This window comes from Carcharhinus amblyrhynchos, chromosome 21 (genome assembly GCF_965287045.1).
Source record: "Carcharhinus amblyrhynchos chromosome 21, sCarAmb.v2.hapA, whole genome shotgun sequence".
NCBI lineage: Eukaryota > Metazoa > Chordata > Chondrichthyes > Carcharhiniformes > Carcharhinidae > Carcharhinus > Carcharhinus amblyrhynchos.
In genome coordinates, this window is record NC_137344.1 from 18,522,127 (window position 1) to 18,546,392 (window position 24,266).

A 24,266-nucleotide genomic window follows, 5' to 3' on the forward strand; every position below is an offset into this window, starting at 1 on the left:
TGTGCCTTATTGGTCAAATTTAAAGTTCTGGAATAGACATGAGAGCACAGTTTGATTGTGCTACAAGACATTTCCTCTGGAATGGGACAACTTTTGTGACACATTAGATATAGAAAATGCAAACACAAAATCTACAAACACTCACACGACTTGCAAAACACTAGTGATAGATTGCACCAGGTCATTGTAACCATCCCATTGATATTAGAGTTTCGCCACTTTGTTGTAACGAGTGGCTACAGTGGTTAGCACTGCTATCTCACAGGGACCCCAGGTTGAGTTGGATTCTAGCCTTGGGTATGTGTGGCAGTGAATAGGTAAACCAGTTGCTGTCAAATCTGCTCGAGTCCTATTGAGCAGAAATGAGAATCATAGAACCCTACAATGCAGAAGGAGGCCATTGAGTCTGCACCAACCATAATTCCACCTAGGATCAATTCCCATAATCCCACACATTTACCCTAGCTAGTCTCCCTGATACTAAAGGGCAATTTAGCATTGCCAATCCACCTAATCCGCACATCTTTGGACTGTGACAGGAAACTGGAGCACCCACAGGAAACCCACACAGACATGAGGAGAATGTGCAAGCTCCACAAAGACAGTGACCCATGCTGGGAATCGAACCCAGGTTTCTGATGCTGCAAGACAGCAGTCTACACAGCACTGTGCCACCATACCAGGAGCAATGGGGTATTGTCATTCCATCAGTTTACCAGATTCTCTGTCACTTTCGTGGGTTCTGAGGTCATGAAAAGTGCTTTATATGAATGCAAATCTTTCTCCATTCTTTCTGTTCAAATAAAAACATTGACAATTGGGATTTCCTTTGCACAACTTTTATTTACATTGAGGTTGGTGAAGTAACAGCGTATTGAATTCAGGAAGCTTATGTTGTATCCAATCTCTATTCTTTTCCTAACATCATTCAGTATAGCAAGCATCTGCAAACAATTCATGGTTCTAATGACCTAAATAGTCATTTTCTTGTATTCCAATCCAATACAATCAGAAATCCTATATTGGCAAACTCACTTGGCCCAGCAAATGCTCCTGCAAACTGAGAATCTTTTGATAAATTACGTCAAATGCCTCGCAGAATGCAAAAAAAATGTTCATTTGGAATATAAAACTGTAAGTATCTCATTCTATAAAATTTAGTAGGTAAATATAAAGTTCTACACAACTGGGAATAGAAATACATTAAGTTTCCTGTAAAGCTATCTCATTTTAATTTTTATGTTATATTTAAAGATGGCACATTGAGACTGAATAGGTTTTATTGAAAAAAGATAAAAGAGATTCTGAGTTCATTATACATTGTGACAGTCCCAGGCGAGGCATTTATTTACAAGTACTCGTAATTTGTCTGCAGTTTTAAAAATAGCCCATGCTTATAAATATCAACATCATTTGCTTTTGTTTCCAAACTACGCTAGTGCATGGGATAAACTAAAAGAACAAATTAGATTAGGGATCCAATCATAGAGTCATAGAGGTTTTACAGCACAGAAACAGGCCCTTTAGCCCAACTTGTCCATGCTATCCAGTTTTTAACCATTAAGATAGTCCCAATTGCCTGTGTTGGGCCCTTATCCCTCTATAACCAATTTGCCCATGTAACTGTCTAAATTCTTTTTCAAAGACATAATTGTATCTGCCTCTGCTACTATCTCTGGCAGCTTGTTCCAGACACTCGCCACCCTCTGTGCGAAAGTATTGCTCCTCTGGATCCTTTTGTATCTCTCCTTTCTCACTTTAAGCCTATGCTCTCTAGTTTTAGACTCCCCTACATTTGGGAAAAGGTGTTTTGGGGTGAATAGGATCAAAGCTTATGGGGAGAAAACAGGATAAGGCTATTGGCCCAGTTGGCACTGCAAGAAGACACCATGCCCAGACCCCAGTGGAAGCCTCATAGCAGAGGGGGATTAATTTATTTGTGGTGGTGGGTTAGGAGGAGGCTGAGAGTTGGGGAAAAGATGTGAGAGCTGGGAATGCTGGCACTAGCGGTGTGGGTGGGGATGACTGTATGGGTGGGGTTGAGGGGAAGAGGTCCAATGTTCGGGGTCATTCCAGTATTGACTGTGTGGGTGTGGAGTTGGGGGAAGGTCGCTGGGGACAAATGCCGACTCTGACAACAGCGGGACAGGTGGCGAGGGGAAGTGTGGTGGCGTTGGTAGTGGTGATGGAGGGAAGCCCCTTAGACTGCTGCTGTGGGTTGGATGGGCCATTAGTTTTCGATCTGATCAGGGCATCTTCGGGAGAGAAGCACACCAGCCGGAGCTCTACCACCTCGCCCGCCATGGAATTAGCACTGGCGAGGGTATAAAAACAGAAATCTCCTCAGACGGGAATTTCCAATCTCGCTCGAGTGAGGATGTAAAATCCCGCCCACCATGTTTCTCATTGGAACCAACACTTGGCCATTTTTTTGGTAAGATTTTGCCGACTACGTTTGATGTATTGCACAGAGATAGATTTTCCTGATGTGAATGGTATGCTGGCCTTTATAGCGAGGGGGATAGAATATAAAAGCAGGGAGGTCTTGCTGCAACTGTACAGGGCACTGGTGAGGCCGCAGCTGGAGTACTGTGTGCAGTTTCGGTCGCCGCACTTGCGCAAGGATATTTTGACCTTCAGGGAGTGCAGACGAGGTTCACTAGGCTGATACCGGAGATGAGGGGGTTGGCCTATGAAGAGAGACTAAATAGACTGGGTCTGTAATCGTTGGAGTTTAGAAGGATGAGGGGGGATCTTATAGAAACATATAACATAATGAAGGGGATGGATAGGGTAGAGGTAGAGAGATTCTTCCTGCTTAGAAAGGACAGCAGGACTAGACGGCACAGCCTCAAGATAAGGGGGGGTGCAGTTTAGATCAGAGTTCAGGAGGAACTTCTTCATTCAAAGGGTGGTGAATCTCTGGAATTCTCTGCCCGTTGAAGTGGTGGTGGCTACCTCGCCAAATATATTTAAGTCACGGGTAGATAGGTTTCGATAGACAGGAGAATTAAGGGTTATGGGGAGAAAGCGGGAAAGTGGAACTGATCCACTTCAGATCAGCCATGATTTTGTTGAAGGACTAGATGGCCTACTCCTGCTCCTATTTCTTATGTTCTTATGAACAACTATACGCAGAAAGCACAAATTGGAGAATTGGGAATGTGCCCATCAGGATTTTCTGTGTTAAATTATACATAGTACAAAGCGTAAGATTCCACAGCTGCATATAGGCAGTTGAATTATTTGTTGACCAAGTAAATGACAGAGTGATAGAATGTGCCTTCAGTGTTAGATTGTTTTAAGCCTGATTATTGTAATATAATATTCTATTTCCAAAGTTAAAGTTTAATTTTTCGAGATACTCTTTAAGTTGATTATATTTCTCATTAAGCAGCACTTCAGGGGTCTTTGTAAATGTCTCCCGCTTTAGTCTTTGGACAATATTCTCATCAGAGTACAGAAGCTGGCTTAGAGATTCACACTCAGCACAGTTTCCATATTCCCATTTTCCAGCATTATGACTATGTGAAGATGGATCAAAACAAATATCAGGAAACATTATGAAGCAGTACTTACAAGGTTCCCTTGGAACTAATGTTCCAAATGGCTCAAGAATGTTAGCAATATTGCGAGATCTGATCATCTGGAAGCGCTGAAGTCTAGCCTTAGCACGTTCAATTCGCTGTTTTTGTTCAGTGGCTTTTGCTGAACTGTATATATTAAAAGCCATGGAGCATACACCAGCAGGAAATGTGAAAGCTTTTTCATTGTATGTGTTGCCAACACATACTGCCCAACTAATGTCTTTGTGCCAAGTCTTACAACACAATATATTGATCATAGCTTTTCTCTGTTTCCATCCCATGCATGACACAGAAGCACCAAAATAATTGGTAGTAACATCATTGAAATTGCAGCAACTGATGACCGTTGATACCAAAACATTTCCGCATTGCTTGCCCTCATCATTCGTAACATCCATTTTATCAGTCAGATCTAACAGGCACCTTAAAACATCCTCGGCATTTCTTGTTCCCTTGATCTCAACAATCTACAAAACAAAAGGTACAATCAAAAGAAAGAAACAGCCTGAAATAAGAAAGAAACAATACCTTTCAATCTAAGACATTTCAATAAATCACTTTTCATAGACATCAGTTGCTGGGTAGGCAATCACAGAAGACAAATTCCACACTGCAAGTGAAATAAGAAAGCATGAAGGAGAGCAAGTTAAAATAGGAATTATCCGTCAATCTTTTGCTGATAAACTGAAACTCTGACACTGACTACTTTTGAAAATTGAGTCCAGCCACCATGAGCCCCTCTCAGCAGCAAACACAATTCAATCACTCGCTGGTATGTCATTCTTCTCCATAACTAACACCTACTCCTGTTTTTGAAACTTAAGGCATTCTCCCAACTTGCTCCAGACCATTCCACGGACAGTCCTTCTGTGTCAAAAGTATCTCATTGCAAACAAATCTGCCTATTTTCCTATTATTTTAGACCACCTTGTTTCCCTGGATGCCTGCTCTGTTACTCTATGCCCTGTCATTCCTTGCCATCTAACTTTCTCAGGGGAATAGGAGGTTCCAAGGAATCTTGCCCATGACTTATGCGGGAATTGAAGCAAATACCTCTTTGTAATTACTGCAGATGCTGGAATCTGAAACCAAAAGAGAAAACGCTCTCTCCTTACAGAGGCTGCCAGACCTGCTGAGATTTTCCAGCATTTTCTGTTTTGGTTTCAAACACCTCTTTGTGTTTGGTTGTGGGCCACTTTCCCATTAAGAAAATCCTGAGTGAAGTCACTCGGTGTGCCTTATGGAATTCAATTTGTTTTTCATAAGACATCCCTTAATGTGGGTGAGAACATTCTGGCAATGAAAAATCTGTCATTGAAGGTTTCCATTGCTTCCCTACATGATCAGCAGTAAATAAAGGAATATTTTCAGGGGGAAAAAGGGGTATTGTTGGACCTCCTACACTTTGCTGGTAAGTTGCAGATGATCATTACTTACTCAGAAATGTCAAAAATAGGAGCAGGAGTCGGCCATTTGGCCCCTTGAGCCTGCTCCAACCATTCAATGTGATCATGGCTGATGCTCTATCTCAACACCATACTCCAGTGCTCTTCCCTGACACCTTTAGAGTCCAGAAATCTATCTATTTCCTGTGTAGGAATATGCAGTGATTGGGTCTCCATAGCCTTCAGTGGTAGAGAATTCCATGGGTTCACCACCCTCTAGTGAAGAAATTTCTCCTAATCTCAGTCCTAAAAGGCCTACCCCGTATTCTGAGACTGTGATCTGTTGTTCACAGGGCAAAGTCTGACCTGCTGTATTCTTTGCAGAGCAATAGCAAAGGATCTGTGGAGTGAGCAGGGACAAGATTAAGTGGCTCAGATTTAATTGACTAAATGGCCAATATCTGTTCCCTAACCCATTGTACTTCTCAGGATGAGCTGACTGAACTTACCGCATCGAGTAGCACTGTGTATGGCGGACGTGTGGGGAGGTGGGTTTTGCATTCCTGAAAGACGTCCGGATACTTCTGAAGAAATGTCTGAAAATTTTCTGTCAAAATTTCTTCTGGTTTAATAATTGGAAGATTAATTTGTCCGTAAAATAATATTACATGCAACATCTGCAAAATTAAAAAAAGATTAAATATAACTTTTCAGCCAGGATGGACGGAAAACTTTACCAGTTGAAGTTCAAGAAGAAAATTACGCTGCCATCGTTCTTGGAACTTCAGTATGCGGATAATATCGCTACCTCTGTTCTCTCAGAAGAGAATCTCCAAACCATGCTTGAACCTTCACAAAAGCATACCAAAGAATTGTCAGCCTCAATCTCAGGATGTTTCACAGAACTGCTCAGGATGAACCTCGACAAGTACCACTGCATCCCTCTCTAGACCTCCTTTGCAAAGGCGCATTCCACAAGGAGGTGTGCGACCGTCTCATCTCCCCCACAACCACTTTGAGGGCAGTGTGCGGTGGTGCAGAGACTCAGGGGAACAAGATGGCCCACCTCTCCTCTATAGCATTCTGCAGCCATCCGAGGTCTCCCTCTGCAAACCGTGTAGCTGCCCTCTGGGCTGCCATCCTCCTGTGCGTGACTGACTGCGGGTGCAGTGGCAGCGTTTAAATGAAGCTCTCCTTGCTTAACAGCGCACAGCTGTGGCCACTTGGGGTGAGTCAGGAATCTGGAGCCCCCATAACCACATAATTTCATGTCTAGGCTCTTTCATCGCACTGTCAGAAGATTGTGACGTGGAGTGTGCCTCAATCCACTATTCTCGCTGTTATAGCACTTGGGTTTTTCTTTGGGCAGATTTTGCCCAATGTCTTTTTGAAGTAAAACTGAAACATTCACCGTCAAATTTTCTGTATCTTTAATGAACTAGTTTAAAACATTACCTCTTTGATATAGGCTCTTCCTCTATCCCCATTAAGCCTTCTCTCTCGCACAGAAGTTGCAATGAAATGCAGAAACTTGTAGAAAAACTGAGTTTCACTCTTGGCAAAGATCTGGACCTGTCTTGTGTTGGCTTCTACAAAGTTAACCATTCTTCCTCAAACTCTAGGAGTAAATTTAAACAGATGATTTAGCAGATAAAAATAGAATATTCTAATTTTGTAGGATTGGGTTATATTTTATTAAATTGGGTTATATTTTCCATCTTTTGTTTGTCTACCTTTAGTAAGGTAGAGAGTGAAGATACAACAGATGGGATGATACAGTCGACCCTTGAAATACATCCCAAACCATCAATTCTCCTTAAAACCTGCTAGTCTGGACCATGACCCAGTCAGAACCTAACCCACCATACGTATGAGGGTAGGTGCATCTTGCTTGGGCCTCATTTCAATTCATCATAATTACCATTCTAAACCTGAGGTGGCGATGCCAGCATTGGACTCGGGTGGGCACAGTAGGATGTCTCACAACATCAAGTTAAAGTCCAACAGGTTTATTTGGAATCATGAGCTTTTGGAATGCTGCTCCTTCATCAGGTGAGTGGAGGTTAGTTCATAAACACATCTGTGTCTATATGCGTGATCTTCTTGGAGATCCTCTCCACTTTGAGCTGGCAGTTTGTGGTATTGAGAAAAAGGTGGGGGTCTAAACCTGACCTCTGAAAACACTCTCTTTGTACGTCTAGAAAGAACATGAGCAGCACAACATTATCCCTGTGAAGCCTACTGTGTTGTTGATATTGGAAGCTCTGCACATTGCTTCTTGCTGTTTACAGATCTAGAGTTTTCCTGAAGACTTCTCCTGCCAGTTCATAGAATCATAGAATCCTACAATGCAGAAGGAGGCCATTCAGCCTATCGAGTCTGCATTGACCACAATTCCACCTTGGCCCTATCCCCATAACCCCATGCACTCACCCTCGCTAACACCCCCTCCCCATACCCCTGACACTAAGGGGAAATTTAGAATGGCCAATCCACCTAACCCGCACATCTTTGGACTGTTGGAGGAAACCAGAGCACCCGGAGGAAACCTTTTTTTCAATTAGAGAAATGGATTTCCCAATGAGGACTCCTCTCCTCCCTCGCTGTTCCGAAGAAGGAAATGAAAGAAGGTGGATGGGAAAAAATTACAGTCATGAATAACAGATGATGTTTGTTTTCAACAAATAGCTGGCCACTTCATCGAGTTTACTGCTTTGAGATCATCACCATCAATTTTATAGACAACATTTCACCATTGTATAAAGGCAGTGATACTCTTTTAAGATGGGTCTTCTGCATAGAACTTTTGAAGAAAAGGACCTGCCCAATTCCACAGATCAGTAAGCTTCCTTGAAGTATAAGGAGTAACTGATAAAACGAGTCACTTAAACCTTTCAGAAGAATTCTCTTAATTTCACTACTAGGGAATATTTTCACTTAAGAAACACTCAAATACCACATAAAGCCAAGCATTTGATCATGTGCATTAATGCACATTAACTAGGAAGTTGTTGTGATGTTTAATACACAGTATTAGTTTAAGAAAAGGATATAGGAATAAGTAAAAGGGCTTTGGATTGATATATCTTCAGGGCTAGATGGTTTCTGCATCTCTGTATTAAATGAAAAAAGCTAAGAAAATTAAATAGCGTTGATTATAATCTTTCAACGTTCCCTTGGTTTGGCAATTGTGGAGTTAGATTGGAAAATTGTTAATACTACTCTATGGTTGAATAAAGCTGGGAGAGAGAAATCAGTAATTGGTTGAAAGATAAGAGAAAGACAGTAGGGTAAAGGGTGGATACTCGGATTGGCAAGAGTCTATTTTTCAGGAATCTGATCTGGGGCCTTAGTCTTTAACAATATTTACCAATGACTTTGTTGAAGATATAGAACGATATTTGTTCAGGTTTACAGATGATACTAAATTTAGTCATGGAAAATGTGTAGGGATAGAATGGGGTGGTAAGCCTGGGCAAGACATTTTGTTAGAGAGTCGGCGCAGACTCATTGGGCTGAATGGCCTCCTTCTGCACTGTAGGGGTTATATGGTAAATAAGGAGCAACTGTAAATAATGTATTTGTGAGGAGGAAGTTATAAAGGGGAAGAGAGATGAAGTGAACGGGGAAGTGTGGCCGATGGAATTAAATGTGGACAAGTGTGAATTCATCCACCTTTGACTTAAGAAAGATGAATAAAGCTTCTCTCTAATTAGTTACAAATTAGAATCTGTAAGGCAGCTAAGAAGTGTGGAAGTCCAAATCCCAGTCACTCATGTCCCTGTTGTCACATACTAACATTGACACCTCAGGAGCAATTCTTTGGTTTTTAAATTGTAATTCATTTTTATTATTCTTTCATGGCCTTCTCCTCTTTATCGCTATAGCCTCCTGGGGGCCCTATGACACTCCATGATCTCTGCACACCTCAAATTCTAGCTTTTCTGATTTGCACTGTTTCACTGATGCACCTTTTGCTGCTTAGATTTAGGCCCTGCCGCTATAAACTTCTCTCACTTTCTGCTTCCCTTTCCTCCTTGATGAGCTCTTTAAATTTCCTTTTTTGAACAAGTTTTTGATTACCTGCCCTAATATCTTCTTATATGGTTTAGTGTCAAATTTTGATTGAGCACCTTGGGACATTTTACTATATTTAAGGCACCATATGAGTGCAAGTTGTTGTTCTTGTGTCCAAGTGTACAGATCATTAAATGCATGGAATAAAAAGTGCTGGAAATACTGCAGATCTGGCAGCATCTGCGGAGAGAGAAGAAAAGTTTCAGGTCAAAGATCCTTTCTTCAGAAGTTTTGAATTTTCTAGGAGACTGGGAAATATTGGTATTCAAAGGAGCCAATGTAACCTTGTACACAAATCCCAGAAAGTCCCATCACAATTGTAAAAGAACTCAATGCATCACATCTGCGGCAATGTGTACTGTTTTGGCTTACTTACTTTACCTTGGAGAAAAGGCAGCAAAGATTCACTTGACTCGGGTTCTTGGGAAAAGGGGTGTCCCAGATGGGAAAAATGTGTCCGTTTGGCCAATGTTGCTTTGAACTTAGAAAAAAAAGCTTTAATTGACACATAGAGGGGGCTTAACACGGCAGATTGTGCTAAAATCTTCCTTTGTCTAGACAGTCTAGGACTCGGTGCTATCATAAGGCGATAAGGGGTCAGCTGGTCGTGAATGTAGCCCAATCCATCATGCAAACCAGTCTCCCATCCACTGATTCTGTCGAAAATTCCCACTGCCTCGGCAAAGCAGCCCTCATAATTAAGGACCCCGTGCACCCCAGACATTCTCTTTTCCACCTCCTTCCATCAGGAAAAAGATACAAAAGTCTGAGGTCATTTACCAACCGACTCAAGAACAGCTTCTTCCCTGCTGCTGTCAGACGTTTGAATGGACTTACCTTGCATTGAGTTGATTTTTCTCTGCACCCTAGCTATGACTGTAACACTACATTCTGCACTCTTTGTTTTCTTCTCTAGAATGGTATGCTTTGCCTCTAGCGAGGAAGAAATAATACTTTTCATTGTATACAGGTAACAATAATAAATCAAATCAAATCAAGACTGAAAAAGGAATTTCTTCATTCAGAGGATCCTGCATCTTTGGAATCCTCTACCACAGAGGTGCTGATTTGATGGGCAGATTCAAGACTATTAGAGATACATTTATGGATACTAAAGGAATCAAAAGGACACGAGGAAAGTTGTGAGAAAGTGTAGCTGAGAAGGAAAAACAGCCATGATATCACTGAATGTAGAGCAGGACTGAAGGACTGAAAATCCTATGCTTTCTCTTGTTTCTTAACTCCTAACATCCTTAAGGAGTGTGGGAATCCAAATTGACCATGTAGGACAAATAGCACCTTCTATCATGTAATTTGTAAGTAGATGCACTTCTTGATTTCCTTTCCAAATGGCCTAACTCTAATTTTTCACACAAATATTGATGTATATCTGCAAACATGCTGTAGTGCTGGAAGAATTGATGGTTTTGAAACTGGCAGTGATGGATTTATATTGTGTACGGGGATTATGTGTAAATGGGTAAATGTAGTTGAGGTGCAGGGACATTGGTCAGAATTTTACCATCCCATCCGCCACAGGAATTGGAACAGGCAAGGAATGGACCATGGAAAGGTCTGTTGATCACAGGTGGGATTTTCCAGTTCCGGGGAGAGTGAGGCTGGGAAATTCTGCCCACCATGCTTTTATCGAGTGATAAGCAGCATCGAGAGACCGAATGGCCTACATCTTTCATATGATGTTTTTATTGTGGAGATGTCCATCATGAAGGGTTACTACTGCAGTTGTGGATTTGGAGAAGGGAGTTCACATGCAGGGGAGCACTCAAAATCATGCAGGGAGAAGAGGCACAAGGTTGATCCGTAGACTGCAAAGTCACATTATGTGGATACAGAACCTGAGCCAATTTATTACCATTGACTTAACACGTCAGTGAGATGAGCCGATAGCGATTAATATTAATGCATTCAGTCAGCACCATGGGTGTACCCACATCACATGGACTGCAAGAAGATGGCTCATCACCACCTTCTCACCAGCAATTAGAAATGGACAACAAATGCTGGCTTAGCCAGTGACACCCACATCCTGTGAAATATTTTTGAAAGAAAACTTGCAATAAGTTTAGTCTCCTCTGAGGAGAGACTGATGAGCAAGTTCTATGCCAGGTTGTATTGGAGGAGAGGGTCTGTCCTGCTGGACTTGGTGTTTTCTTTCCTCAGAGTGTAATGTTAACAGAACTTCTGCAGTGTCCCAGTAGCAGCCCTTACCCTACCTATGCTGAGTTTAGATGGGGAAATCAGATAATTATCTGATCATTTCAGGGGAATTTCACAGTAACTTCATTGCAGTGTTAAGTGATGCTCCTTCAATCACCAGATGAAGGGGCAGTGCTCCAAAAGCTTGTGATTCCAAATAAACCTGTTGGACTTTAATCTGGCATTGTGAGACTCCTCACTGCACGTACTTTTTCGATGAATTTAATAGCATATATGGTATTAAATTTGCAGAAAATTATCGTCTTTTGCTATTTAATCTAAAACTGAAATATTAATTGGTGTTTTTGGACTGCCTAATTTGCACATTTAAATAAGCATGATCCAAAAATTCCAGCCTAAAACCAAAAAATAGATACATAATTCATTGGCTCAATCCATAACACTGGCTAATAATCTAACTCCGGATGTAGAGCAATCTTCCTGTAATACCTTCTATCTGGTATGTGGAGATTACAGGTTTCACCCAATGGCAAAGTAGAATCAAAACTCGAATATATAATGGTTTCTGCATCTCAATATTAAAATTTAACTTATCCAGCTTTACTAATGGGTCAATTTATAGAACGCTGACTTCATTCACTCGCTGCTCGAGATGAATCCAATGCTAAGCTGCAGATTTTTTTTACTAAAAGGAAACACCCAATTCTATTGCGCTCTGAATACAAATCCAGTTAATATTGAGCACCACCAGAAATACATAAAAATCCCACCCCCCATCACTTTACATCAATAAAGTGGGATAAAGTTCAACTCCAAATATCTTTTTGGTTAACAGCATTGGTATTGAGTTAGGCGCGAGAAACCGACCTTCAAAATGGAGAAAACGAAACTTATTTCTAGTTCGCTTTTTCCTTCAAGTGGTTAAACCAGTTCTGGAATAGAGGGGAAACCTTAAATGTAAAATCATAGCGATTACACGTGGATCTGAAAGTGTTTTTTTAAGAAAATAATATTAGAGAATTATTTGGGCACATTAAGCATGGTACATGATCTACACACATGGAAGATTCACAGCAAATCAGGTTGCAACGAAACTGTAAGTAACTGACTGACATTTACAGAGTTTCGGTCAACTCGCCATGGACAGTTCTGAAGCAGTTACACGGATTGGACACTATTGCTCTCTCCACAGAAGCTGCCAGACCTGCTGAATTCTCCCCCCAAACCCCCCCAGTATTTTCTGTTTTTATTTCGGATTTCCAGCAATTACTCTTGAGACTGCATTCACTGTCAGATTGCAGTGAAACTAAGCAATTTTTAACTGGAGGAGTGAGTTTCCCTTACCTGATCCTGGGATAATGTCAGCAAAAGGCTGTCTGAAATAGCGCTGGGTTTCAATGGGTGAATCCAGTTCTTTGTTGAAATCTTCCACCCAAGACAAATAAGAAAGTGAAACTTATTGTCGACTTCCTTCTTACTGGACTGGTGAATTTGATTAGTCAGAGCAGAGTTCGGAGGGGTAGATCAATTTTATAACCAGGCAGACTAAATTAAAATCTTAGAAACTGTTTTCCTCAACAGTGAAGCTCTAATTCAACACATTGGTTATGGTAGATGTAAGCACCTTTTCACACACAGAGGGTTCGCAGCTAAATTGTCTGTGTTAGCTTTCAAAAACTCTTTGTGATGGATTTCACAAAGTCATTGGGTGGAATTTTTCTGGCACGTCTGTCTGAGGTTCGTATGGTGCAACCCCAGGCCAATGGAGAATGCCATTCACTGAGCCTCGCCCGCTCCCAGAATTGGGATGGGCGTGCCTGTAACATTCCAGCCATTGTTAAAGTTTATTTATTAGTGTCACAGGTAGGCTCACATTAACACTGTGATGCAGTTACTGTGAAAATCCTCTAGTCACCACACTCCGGCACCTGTTCGGGTACACTGAGGGAGAATTTAGCATGGCCAATGCACCTAACCAGCAATTCTTAAAAGCGGTTATAATTATGAAAAATTGGGAAGAATTGAATCTGAATAGCCTCTTTTGCTAGACAGGGGGTGACATGTACAAATTAAGGACATTGAAATAGTTTCGAAAATGGAGGAGCAAATGTTTTAACTAAAAGGGTGGTAAGTAAGGAAGAGATTACAGACACAAGCAGTGAAACATGAAACTTTAATGGGTTTCAAGAAGGAACCAGACAGGATCTTGTGAATAAATGGAATTCACAGTTATAAGCAATTCATCAAATAATTAGCATGGATAGGAGGGCTAGATGGGCCAAAGGGAATGCAGTGGATTGATGTGCTGGATGGCTGAAGGGAACACTATGGATAGGAGGGCTAAATGGGCTGAAAGGACAGCATGGTGGCACAGTGGTTAGCACTGTTGCCTCACAGCACCAGAGACCCAGGTTCAGTTCTGGCCTTGAGTGACTGACTGTGTGGAGTCATGTGTCTGCGTGGATTTCCTCTGGATGCTCCGACTTCCACAGTCAAAGATGTGCGGGTTAGGTGGATTGGCTATGTATGGGATTACGGAGATAAAGCAAAGGGTTGGACCTGGGTGGGATGCTCTTTCAGTGAGTTGATGCAGACTTAATGGGCCAAATGGCCTTTTTCTGCTCTGTAGGGATTCTATGATCTTTCAGACTGTGGGAGGAAACTGGAACATGCAGAAGGAGGGAAGCACGGAGGCATAGAAGTTAGCACTGCTGCTTCATAGCACCCGGGACCTGGGTTCGATTCCCGGCTTGGGTGACTGCCTGTGCAGAGTCTGCATGTCCTGCACATGTCTGGGTGTGTTCCCTCTGGGTGCTCTGATTTCCTCCCACAGTCCAAAGATGTGTGGGTTAGGTTGATTGGCCATGCTAAATTGCTCCTTAGTATTAGAGGGAGGTCAGGGGCATTAGTAGTGTAAATATGTGGGATCTTTACACAGTCCATGTTGTGCTATATTATAAATAGTATTGTGTTCTGGACCTGATTGTATATGGAAAAGAGGTATGGACAATTTTAATTGTGAAAGACTCTTCCCTGACTTTTATTTCCAGGAAGGTGTTGCTTGCCAGATTCTTGCCATGGCAGAGATTTTTTATTAATCCCTTTAATGCAGAAGAAGGCCATTCAGACCATCGAGCCTGCACTGTCAACAATCCCACCCAAGCTCCATCCCTGCAACTCCACACATTCATCCCGCCAGGCTCCATGACAGCAAGGGACAATTTAACATGGCCAATCAACCTAACCTGCATGCCTTTGGATTGCGGGAGGAAACCAGAGCACCCAGAGGAAACACATGCAGATATGGGAAGGATGTACAAATTCTACACAGACAGTGACTCGAGGCTGGAATTGAACCTGTTCCTTGGAGCTGTGAGGCAACAGTGCCAACCACTGTGCCATCGTGACACCCATTTGACTGCTGCCTTTCAGTTCAGTTCACCAATTCTCATCTTAATCTTCCACGTCCCATGCAGAGGTTTCACTCTGTGTATAAACCCAAGATAGCTGAGCAGAATGAGCAGCCAACAACTTAATGGTGGAGCAGTTTTGATGGACTGAATGCCCTTCTCCTCTTACTTCATATCTTCTAACATTCATCAGTGAAAACTAGCATAGACAAAAGGCACATTTCAGTCATGTAAACTAGGAGAATTTCATAGTAACTGCATTGCAGGTTAATGCAAGCCTACTTATAACGCTAATAAATCAACTTACAACTTAAATTCCATGTAGTTATGTTCCCTCCAGATGTCCTACTTAAATGGTCTAATTCTAATTGTTCATATAATTATTGGTATATATCTGCAATACTCTCCCCCAGCAGGCTATGACGCTGGGAGAATTGGTGTTTTCAAGGCTGACATAAATGGATTTACGTTGGGTAAGGGAATAAAGTGATAGAAAACCAGTAAGATATATAGATATAGATATAAGAGATATGAAGATATCGTATTCTCATTGAAAAATAGAGGCAGATCAAGGGACTGATATGTTTTAAATTCTTTCATACAATGTGAGCAGCTATTGTCCATCTCTATTGCCCTTGAGAAGGTGGAGAGAGAACCATCTACCTGAACTGCAGTGAAGAAGAAAGTACAGTACAGTAGCACAGTGGTTAGCACTGCTGCTTCACAGCTCCAGGAACCTGGGTTAAATTCCCGGCTCGGGTCACTGTCTGTGTGGAGTTTGCACATTCTCCTCGTGTCTGTGTGGGTTTCCTCCGGGTGCTCCGGTTTCCTCCCACAGTCCAAAGATGTGTGGGTTAGGTTGATTGGCCATGCTAAAATTGCCCCTTAGTGTCCTGAGATGCTTAGGTTAGAGGGATTAACGGGTAAAATATTTAGGGATATGGGGTAGGGCCTGGGTGGGATTGTGGTCAGTGCAGACTCGATCGGCCAAAGGGCCTCTTTCTGCACTGTAGAGTTCTATGACTCTATGATTTAGTCTTGACTGGGATGAGAGTAATGAGCAGATTCTATGTCAGATTGCACTGAATGGGAAAGTCTGTCCAGCTGGAGTTAGGGTTCTTTGGCCTCAAAATGTAATAACATAAGCAGAACTTAGAGTGTCCCAATATCAGCCCTCACCGTCATGGAAACAGCTTGTGTTGTGTTTGGGCATATGAATCAGATATCTGACACAATTCAAAAGAGGAAACAAAACTTAAAGTTGATTACCAAAGCAAAATGCTCCGGCTGCTGGAAACCTAAAGTTAAAACAGATAATGCTGGAAATATTTAACAATCAGCATTATCTATGGAGAGAAACAGAGTTCTTTTTTCAAAACTTCGTCAGAACTTTACTCAAATAATGTTGGGTGGCGTGGTGGTACAGTAGTTAATATTGCTGCCTCTCAGCACCAGGGACCTGGGTTTGAATTCCAGCCTTGGATCATTGTCTGTGTGGAGTTTTCATGTTCTTCCCGAGTCTGCATGGGTTTCCTCCAGGTGCCCTGGTTTCTTCCCATAGTACAAAGATGTGCGGGTTAGGTTGATTAGACATGCTAATGTTATTCAGCTTTTAACTTAAACACCTTCCAAGCATTCCAGTTTAAGGAGACAAACAAGAACCGTAGTCAACTCTTTAATATACTCAGCAATTTCTTTCTTTATTTTACACTCAGGTACCAACTCAAACTTAAATTGTTGCAACTCATCAACTCTTTTATTGAACTCTAACTCTTAACTGCACATTCACTTTAACAGCACTGTAATTATTTAACTGGAAGCATATACTACTGAGTTTAGAAAAACCTTGGCCAAGAAATATTCCCAGTATAGAATCTATCTTCTCTCTGAAGAATCCTTTAGGGCATATGTCTTGCGATGGTTAATCTCTATAGAGTTATTGTTGGCAAACAAAGGACTGCAGTGTCTTTTATCCACAAATTCTCCACTTGCTTCCAGAAAATTCTCTGTCATACAGCCAAATTTGTAGCCAAAAACAGATCACATTGCTTGAAAATTCAATGAAATTACTTTTAAAGGACACCATTATATTAATACTTCACAAGACATGTCCACACATAAGGGCAATAAAATTCAATGCTACTATGTCTGTTTGAAGGTAAACAACACCTACTTAATCAACATAGGGAGCTTCAGATCATAGGTCCCAGGCCAGAACCCTGATTCAGAGTAACTTTATGATCTGCAGATGATTTTAATTATAAGTTGACCAAAAATCCCAGCATGCTTAACTCTCAGCCAGAATAGCCATGTTAAAGCCATTACTGTCATTATTATTCTTAAATCATTGTTGCAGCCATTCTTTCTCCATTTATGCTAAATTGTCCCTTAGTGTCAAAGGGATTAGCAGCATAAAGATGTAGGGTTACGGGGACAGGCTTGGGTGGGATTGTTGTTGGTGCAGAATCAATGCACTGACTGGCTTCTTTCTGCACTGTAGGGATTCTATGATATACTTGATTGCTCAAAGCAGTGTTCTCATTTGGAACGTAAGCTCTATTTCATAAGCAGACTGACTGGAGCTAAAAAGTAAGAACCCAGTTTTCTTGGCATTGGAGTATTAATTTTACACATCAGGAGTGGTAGTAAGTTGATAAAGACCAATGAGATTGTTCCTGTTTCTCACACAAGCTGTATTGGACAGGTTAGGAGAGTGGGCAAAGATGTGGCAGATGGAATACAATGTGGAAAAGTGTGAGGTTATGCACTTTGGAAGGAGGAATGGAGGCATAGACTGTTCTTTAAATGGGGAAATGCTTAGGAAATCAAAAACACAAAGGGACTTGGAAGTCATCGATCAAGATTCTCTTAAGGTTAACCTGCAGGCTTAGTCAGAAGTTAGGAAGGCAAATACAATGTTAGCATTCATGTTGAGAGGGCTAGAATACAAAAGCAAACATGGACTCCTCAGGCTGTATAAGGATCTGGTCAGACCCCATTTGAAGCATTATGAGCAGTTTTGGGCCCAGTAAGGAAAAATGTATTGGCCTTGGAAAGGATCCAGAGGAGGTTCACAAGAATGATCCCTGGAATGAAAAGTTTGTCGTATGAGGAACAGTTAAGGACTCTGGGTCTGTACTCGTTGGCGTTTAGAAGGATGAGGGGTGATCTTATTCAAACTTACAGGATACTGTGAGGCCTGGACAGACTGGACGTTTCCATTAGTAGGAAGAACTAGAACCAGATGGCACAACTTCAGGCTAAACAGACGATCCTTTACAACAGAGATGAGGAGGAATTTCTTCAGCCAGGGACTGATGAATTTGTGGAACTCTTTGCTGCAGAACGCTGTGGATGCCAGTCTCTTTAAGACAGAGACAGATGGTTCTTGATTAATAAGGGGATCAGGAGTTATGGAAAAAGGCAGGAGAATAGGGATGAGAAAAATATTAGCCATGTTTGAATGGCGGAGGAGACTTGATGGGCCGAGAGGCCTAATTCTGCTCCTATGTCTAATGGTCTTATGGTATTTATAACCTCACTCCCAAAGAGTGCTAATTAATGCTAAATTGCAGTTAGCTTTCTTTGCTGGTTTTGACCTCATCGAAAACGGGGTAAAGACTGTCCCAATTCAATGCCGAGAAAGAACATTTAATGTCCTGTATTCAAACTCAAATTCTAATGGTAAGTTTTTGGAGCTCACACTTCACCTGTTCATCATTTGTAACATTGCATTAAAACTGATACTTCAGAACATTTTTCATGATAATCCAATAAAGCTAATAAGTAATATTCTATCTTCACCATGTTTTCACCTCTCTATACTTAGAAGAGATAATTAATGGGTAAACTCCACTCTCAGTGGCAAATGAACAGCCCTTGTTCTTGTCCACAATCTTTCCATGGCATTTCACACTGGAACTTTGTGATTTCAGAGGGTGTAGCACCCTCTACAGGGGATCTGGATTATGTGTCAATAGGGCAAAGTGTCCTATAATAAATCAGATTAAAGAATTGTTAATTTGCACTGCAGAAGTTAGACTAATATCTAATTTAATGTCAAATCAGAAAGAGGGGGCAAAAAAGCAACAAAAGAACAAAAAAAAACAAAAGAACAAAATCAGCCCGGGAAACAGGCCCTTCGGCCCAACGAGCCCGCACCGCCATCTCAACACCACCAGTCCCCCTCTCCACCCACGACCCCTGTCTAATGTTTTATGGCCATCCAGATTGAGGGAAACTGAGTTAGGGACAATTTATTCCTGCCAATCAGCCTAACAGCACATCTTTGGGGTGTGGGAGGAAACTGGAGCACCCGGAGAAAACCCACGCAAGCACGGGGAGAATGCGCAAACTCCCACAGACACCGGCCCAAATCCATGTGTCTGCATGGCAATCAGCAGATTAAGGAGAGATAAAAAAGACAGAAAGAAAAGTGTTTTGAAAAATGCTTTCAACAATAGATAAAGTTGGAAAAAGGAATGAGACTCTTCACTAATAAAAGTTAGTTTTCAGTGTCATTGAGGTTCTGTGGAAGTCATTGAGATTTATCACAGCACAAAAAGTTTACTTCCACTGAAATGAACAAGGCCTAATCTTTTTTGACAGTTTACTGAGTATTTATCGCTGAAGTCCATTGTTCCATATTTTAGTAAAGTTTATTTATTAGTCACAAACTTATATTAACACTGCAATGAAGTTACTGTGAAATTCCCCTCGTCGCCACACTCCAGCACCTATGCGGGTCAATGCATCTAACCGGCATGTCTTTCAGACTGTAGGAGGAAACTGGAGCACCCGGAGGAAACCCACGCAGACACAGGGAGAATGTGCAAATGTCACACAGACAGTGACCCAAGCTGGCAATTGAACTTGAGTGCCTGGCGCTGTGAGGAAGCAGTGCTAACCATTGTGCAACTGTTCGGGAGTTAAGTCTCTTAGCAAGACAGCAGTATAACATGCTAACTTGCCCAGGGAGACGAGCTGGGTAAATACATGAGATTGTGGGCATAGGGCTTGGGTGGGATTGTTATCAGTGCAGGCTCGATGGGCTCCTTTTGCACTGATGGGATTTTATGATTAGTGGTAGTTGTTAGCCTTACCATTATTTCTACACCAAAACCAGTTCTAAAGTACATTTACAGGAGACTGTAAATGAATTGTTGCTTCTCCTAAAGCTAAAGGGGTCAATGGAAAATCTTATTTTGGAAACCAATTGGGGGAAGGGAGGGTTCAGGTGAGGGTTGAGCCTGAAAAACAAAGCCAATGATGTATAGCAGAGAAACAGTTTGGTTAAAATCTCTAACAGACTGTGTCCAGAAGGGACAGAGAGTTTAATAACACTAATTGGATATTAGCGGCTAAGCCTGCAATAGGGGACAAATAGTTCTAAAGTTATAATTAAAGGCACAATACCTGAAAGCACAAAGCATTTGTGAAGGATAGATGAGTTAGTGGCACAGAAATAAATGGGTTTGATCTAGTAGAGCTTACTGAGACATGCGTGGTTATAGCTATAACATTGGCATCTACCCGATGATGTGAAAAATCGCCCAAGTATGTCCCTTCCAGAAAAAGCAGGACAAATTCAATCCGGCCAATTACCACTCTATCAGTCCACCCTCAATCATCAGCAAAATGACAAAAAGTGTCATTAACAGCGCTATCAAGTGGCAATTACTCAGAAACAAACTGTTCAGCAGTGCTCCTCAGACCTCATTACAGCTTTGGTCTCATCTAGGAATCAGAGCAAATGAGGGGCAAACAACAGAAATGTCTGTTGACCTCAGGCACAATTTTCCGGTCTCGCTCAAGCGAGGCTGTAAGATCCCGCCCAATATGTTCTTTGCTGAAACTGATGGAGGCCACTTTATAAAAACTAAGCCATTATTATTGGAAGCCAGTCAGACTTAGTTAAGAAGACAGCCTTAATTGCGAGACGGTTAAAGAATAAGTAACTCACTTATAGATACGTTAGAAAGACTGGAAATCTAATTTGAAGCACAATGTTTATAGCTTTTGCAATAAGAAGCATATTAATACAAGACTTTTAAAGAGCTGTGAGAAGAAAAGGTTAATATATGTTTCTCAACCCGCCGAGTAAAAAGATCACATGAATGTTAACCATGACTGGGAAAAAGGCTAAATATGCTCTTGTCTAAGAGACCTCAACTCCAGACAACAGACAGCCATGTTCACCAATTATTAGTCAAGGTCCAAACCTACCTCAAGGTGAGAATATTGGGCAGGATTTAATGGCCTTTCTCGTCCCGAAACCATAAAATCCCACCCGACGTCAATGGATCTTTCCACGCTCTGCCCCTCAACTGCTCTGATTCCCGTGGTGGTCAGGCTGGTAAAATTCTAGCCATTGTTTGAGAAGAAGGCTAAGACAATATGTGCAATTAGCTAAAAACCAATGGGCTAATTCTTATTTCATTACCGACAATTTAAAGAGCAATTGGTTACTTTTATAACAAATGAGCTAAAATGGGCTTTCAATATTTTAAGGTTTTAAAAAAAGGATCCTGAGTAGCCATTTGGGAATTGAGGCACAGAGAAGGAAATGATGGGCCGAGAGGCAGAGAGTTAGAGAAAGGCAAGACAGTGGTGTGCTGAAAACTGTTTGAGATTTTTTGCATCTGTTATTTCATGGCTTGGTCTGAGAAAGGTGGTGAGAAGTCTGTTCAAATGTTAAAGTTAAGCTTTCTCCTCTTATTATTTATTGTTAATTGTTGTTAATTAATACTTTGCTTTTTATCTCTCTGACTTGTTACATTTTCAATGGTTAATAAACTTTCTGATTCATCATTTTAAGTGTTCTTTCTTGCCATATGGTTAAGACTCTACAACCTTATGTGAAATAATGATTGGGGAGGTGGCTATTGCAAACAAATGAACCCCATAAATCTTAGCATATATATATATATATAGACTTATACTATGATTTCAAGTGGCAATTTCTCAGAAATAACCCACTTACCAATGTTCGGTTTAGGTTCCACAGACATCAATACAGTCTTGTTCCAAGCATGGACAAAATAGCTGAATTCAAGAGGTTTGGTGGGAGCCATTGTTCTTGACATTGAGGCAGCAGATGAACAAGTGTAGCATAAAGCAGCCCTAGCAAAACTGAAATCCAGGGAATTGGGAAAAACTCTCCACTGGTTTGAAATCATTCATAGCAGAAAGGATGATGGTTGTGGTTGTTGGAGGTCAATCATCTCAACCCCAGGGTGTTGCTGCAGGGCTTCATCCAGATGGTTTCTGAGACACTGCCATATTCAGCTGTTTCATCAATGATCTTTCCTCCAACATACATCCAGAAGTGGAATATTACCTCGTGCACGGTATTCTGTACCATTTGCAGCTTCTCACATTCTACAATGTGTCCCACATGCAGCAAGACCTGGGCAATATTCAGGCTTGGGCTTATAAGTGGCAAATAACATCTGTGCTACACAAGTGCCATTATTCTGTAACCACCTTATTTACTTGTTCTGTTATCTTCAGGGATAGGCAGTCCATCACACAAAGCAGCCTCCCATCCATTGACTCTGTCTATACTTCCTGCTGTCTCAAAAAAGCAGCCAGCATAATTAAGGACCCCATGCACCTCGGACATACTCTCTTCCACCTTTTTTCATTGGGAAAAAGATACAAAAGTCTGAGGTCATGTATCAACCAACTCAGGAACAACTTCTTCCCTGCTGCCATCAGACTTTTGAATGGACCTACCTCGCACTAACTTGAACTTTCTCTACACCCCAGCTATGACTGTAACACTACATTCTTCACTCTCTCTTTTCCTTCTCTATGAATGGTATGCTTTGTCTGTATGGCGCGCAAGAAACAATATTTTTCACTGTATATTAATGCATGTGACAATAATAAATCAAATCAAATCAAATCAAATAGACTGAGTCTGTACTCGTTGGAGTTTAGAAGGCTGAGGGGGGATCTTATAGAGACATATAAGATAATGAAGGGGATGGATAGGGTAGAGGTAGAGAGATTCTTCCCACTTAGAAAGGATAGCAGAACTAGAGGGCACAGCCTCAAGATAAGTGGGGGGGAGGGGGGCAGTTTAGATTGGAGTTGAGGAGGAACTTCTGGCGAATCTCTGGAATTCTCTGCCCATTGAAGTGGTGGAGGCTACCTCGCTGAATATATTTAAGTCATGGGTAGATAGGTTTCTGATAGACAAGGGAATTAAGGGTTATGGGGAGAAAGTGGGAAAGTGGAACTGATCCACTTCAGATCAGCCATGATCTTGTTGAATGGCAGGGCAGGCTCAAAGGGCTAGGTGGCCTACTCCTGCTCCTATTTCTTATGTTCTTATGTTCAAATGAAAATTAATACCATCCCTCAATTCTTTTCCAATAATTTCCCCATACCTAGGTTAGACTGACTGCATTTTGGCACTGTTGCCTCACAGTGCCAAGGACCCAGGTTCAATTCTGGCCTTCTGCATATTCTCCCTGTGTCAGCGTGGGTTCCTGCAGATGCTCCAGTTTCCTCCCACACTCCAAAGATGTGTGTGTTAGGTGGATCGGTCATGAAAAATTGCCTCTAAATGTCCGGTGGATTTGCAGGGTAAATATGTGGGGTTACAGGGATAGGGCCTGGGTGGGATTGTTGTTGGTGTAGGCTCAATGGGCTGAATGGCTTTCTTCTTCACTGTAGGATTCTATGATTTTATGACTGCCCTGCAATTACTCGGTCTATCCCTTTCTCTCTTTTTAACAAATGGTGCAAAATGACTAGTCCTCCAAAATCCTGCACCATGCTCACAGAAGATTGGAAAAGGATGATTAGAGTCTCCACTTCCCTTAACAGCCTAGGATACATTTCATCTGAGCCAATAAATCTATCAATTTTCAAAGATGCTAAACCCTTTAATATTTCCTCCCTCACTATTGTTATCCCATCCTAATTTTCATCTTCCTCCTCAGCTACAATGTCTGTGATCTATGCTTACTCGCCATGAGTTACACAAACAGTAAAAAATTCAAAGTGAGTTAAGGATTCATAACAGCAAAATACATAAACATTAAAGTTTAATCCTGCACCAAAAAATTGCAAAAATTAGCAGATTAGATTCTAAAGTAGGAATATACATTCATCTAATAATCATAATATTTGAAATATCTACAATCGACAATATTACAAATGAAAATAGAAACTGGCCCAAGATTCGCTCTTTTTAAAATCATTGTGATGACTGAAATTGGAGAAGAAAACGGAAACAAAATTTGGCATTTTTGCCTACCACTTAGCTTAGTCTTCCTCTTTTAAAATATTCTGTCACACTGCAAGAAAAGCCAGCTTCACTCAGAGAATATTCCAGCTCAGTTTGCTACATTTTGTTACAATCTATCTACATCAGCTTGTTACATTTGATTACAATCTGTCTATACATTTTGTTACAATTTGTCTCACCTCATCACATTTTGTTACAATACATTTGTTCTCAGCTTGTTACATTCTGTATAAAGTGTCCAAGTGAGGAAGAGGCTGAGAAAGTCATTTTGATTAGAAATGTTTGGATGATTTGTTCAAAGCACGTGTTTGACTTTTTCAGCCATGAGTTGCCAATATTGAGTAAAGGCTGGCTGAGGGACAAGGAA

General features: G+C 41.3%; 1 protein-coding gene across 2 annotated transcripts; it reads right to left on the reverse strand.

Moving 5' to 3' along the window:
- Window positions 1-823: 823 nt before the first annotated feature.
- LOC145356671 (uncharacterized) lies at window positions 824-12,955 on the reverse strand. Of its 2 annotated transcripts, none has more exons than XM_080209542.1 (4): window positions 12,572-12,955; window positions 6,428-6,590; window positions 5,482-5,535; window positions 824-4,054 (listed from the first exon to the last, which is right to left on the reverse strand). In XM_080209542.1, the coding sequence occupies exons 2-4, from the start codon at window positions 6,575-6,577 to the stop codon at window positions 3,302-3,304; spliced, it is 957 nt and encodes a 318-aa protein (XP_080065668.1). In that variant the 5' UTR covers window positions 6,578-6,590; window positions 12,572-12,955; the 3' UTR covers window positions 824-3,301. The 2 variants fall into 2 exon arrangements, with proteins under 2 accessions (XP_080065668.1, XP_080065667.1); XM_080209541.1 differs by having other exon boundaries at window positions 5,482-5,649; window positions 12,572-12,954.
- Between the last annotated feature and the right edge of the window lie 11,311 nt (window positions 12,956-24,266).

Coding starts and splice junctions, on each gene's coding strand:
- LOC145356671 (XM_080209541.1), bottom strand. CDS start 6,577: ATGGTTAACTTTGTAGAAGCCAACACAAGACAGGTCCAGATCTTTGCC. Junction 5,650..6,427: donor GAAGAGCCTATATCAAAGAG/GTAATGTTTTAA, acceptor TTAATTTTGCAG/ATGTTGCATGTAATATTATT. Junction 4,055..5,481: donor ACACAGTGCTACTCGATGCG/GTAAGTTCAGTC, acceptor TTTGTTTTGTAG/ATTGTTGAGATCAAGGGAAC.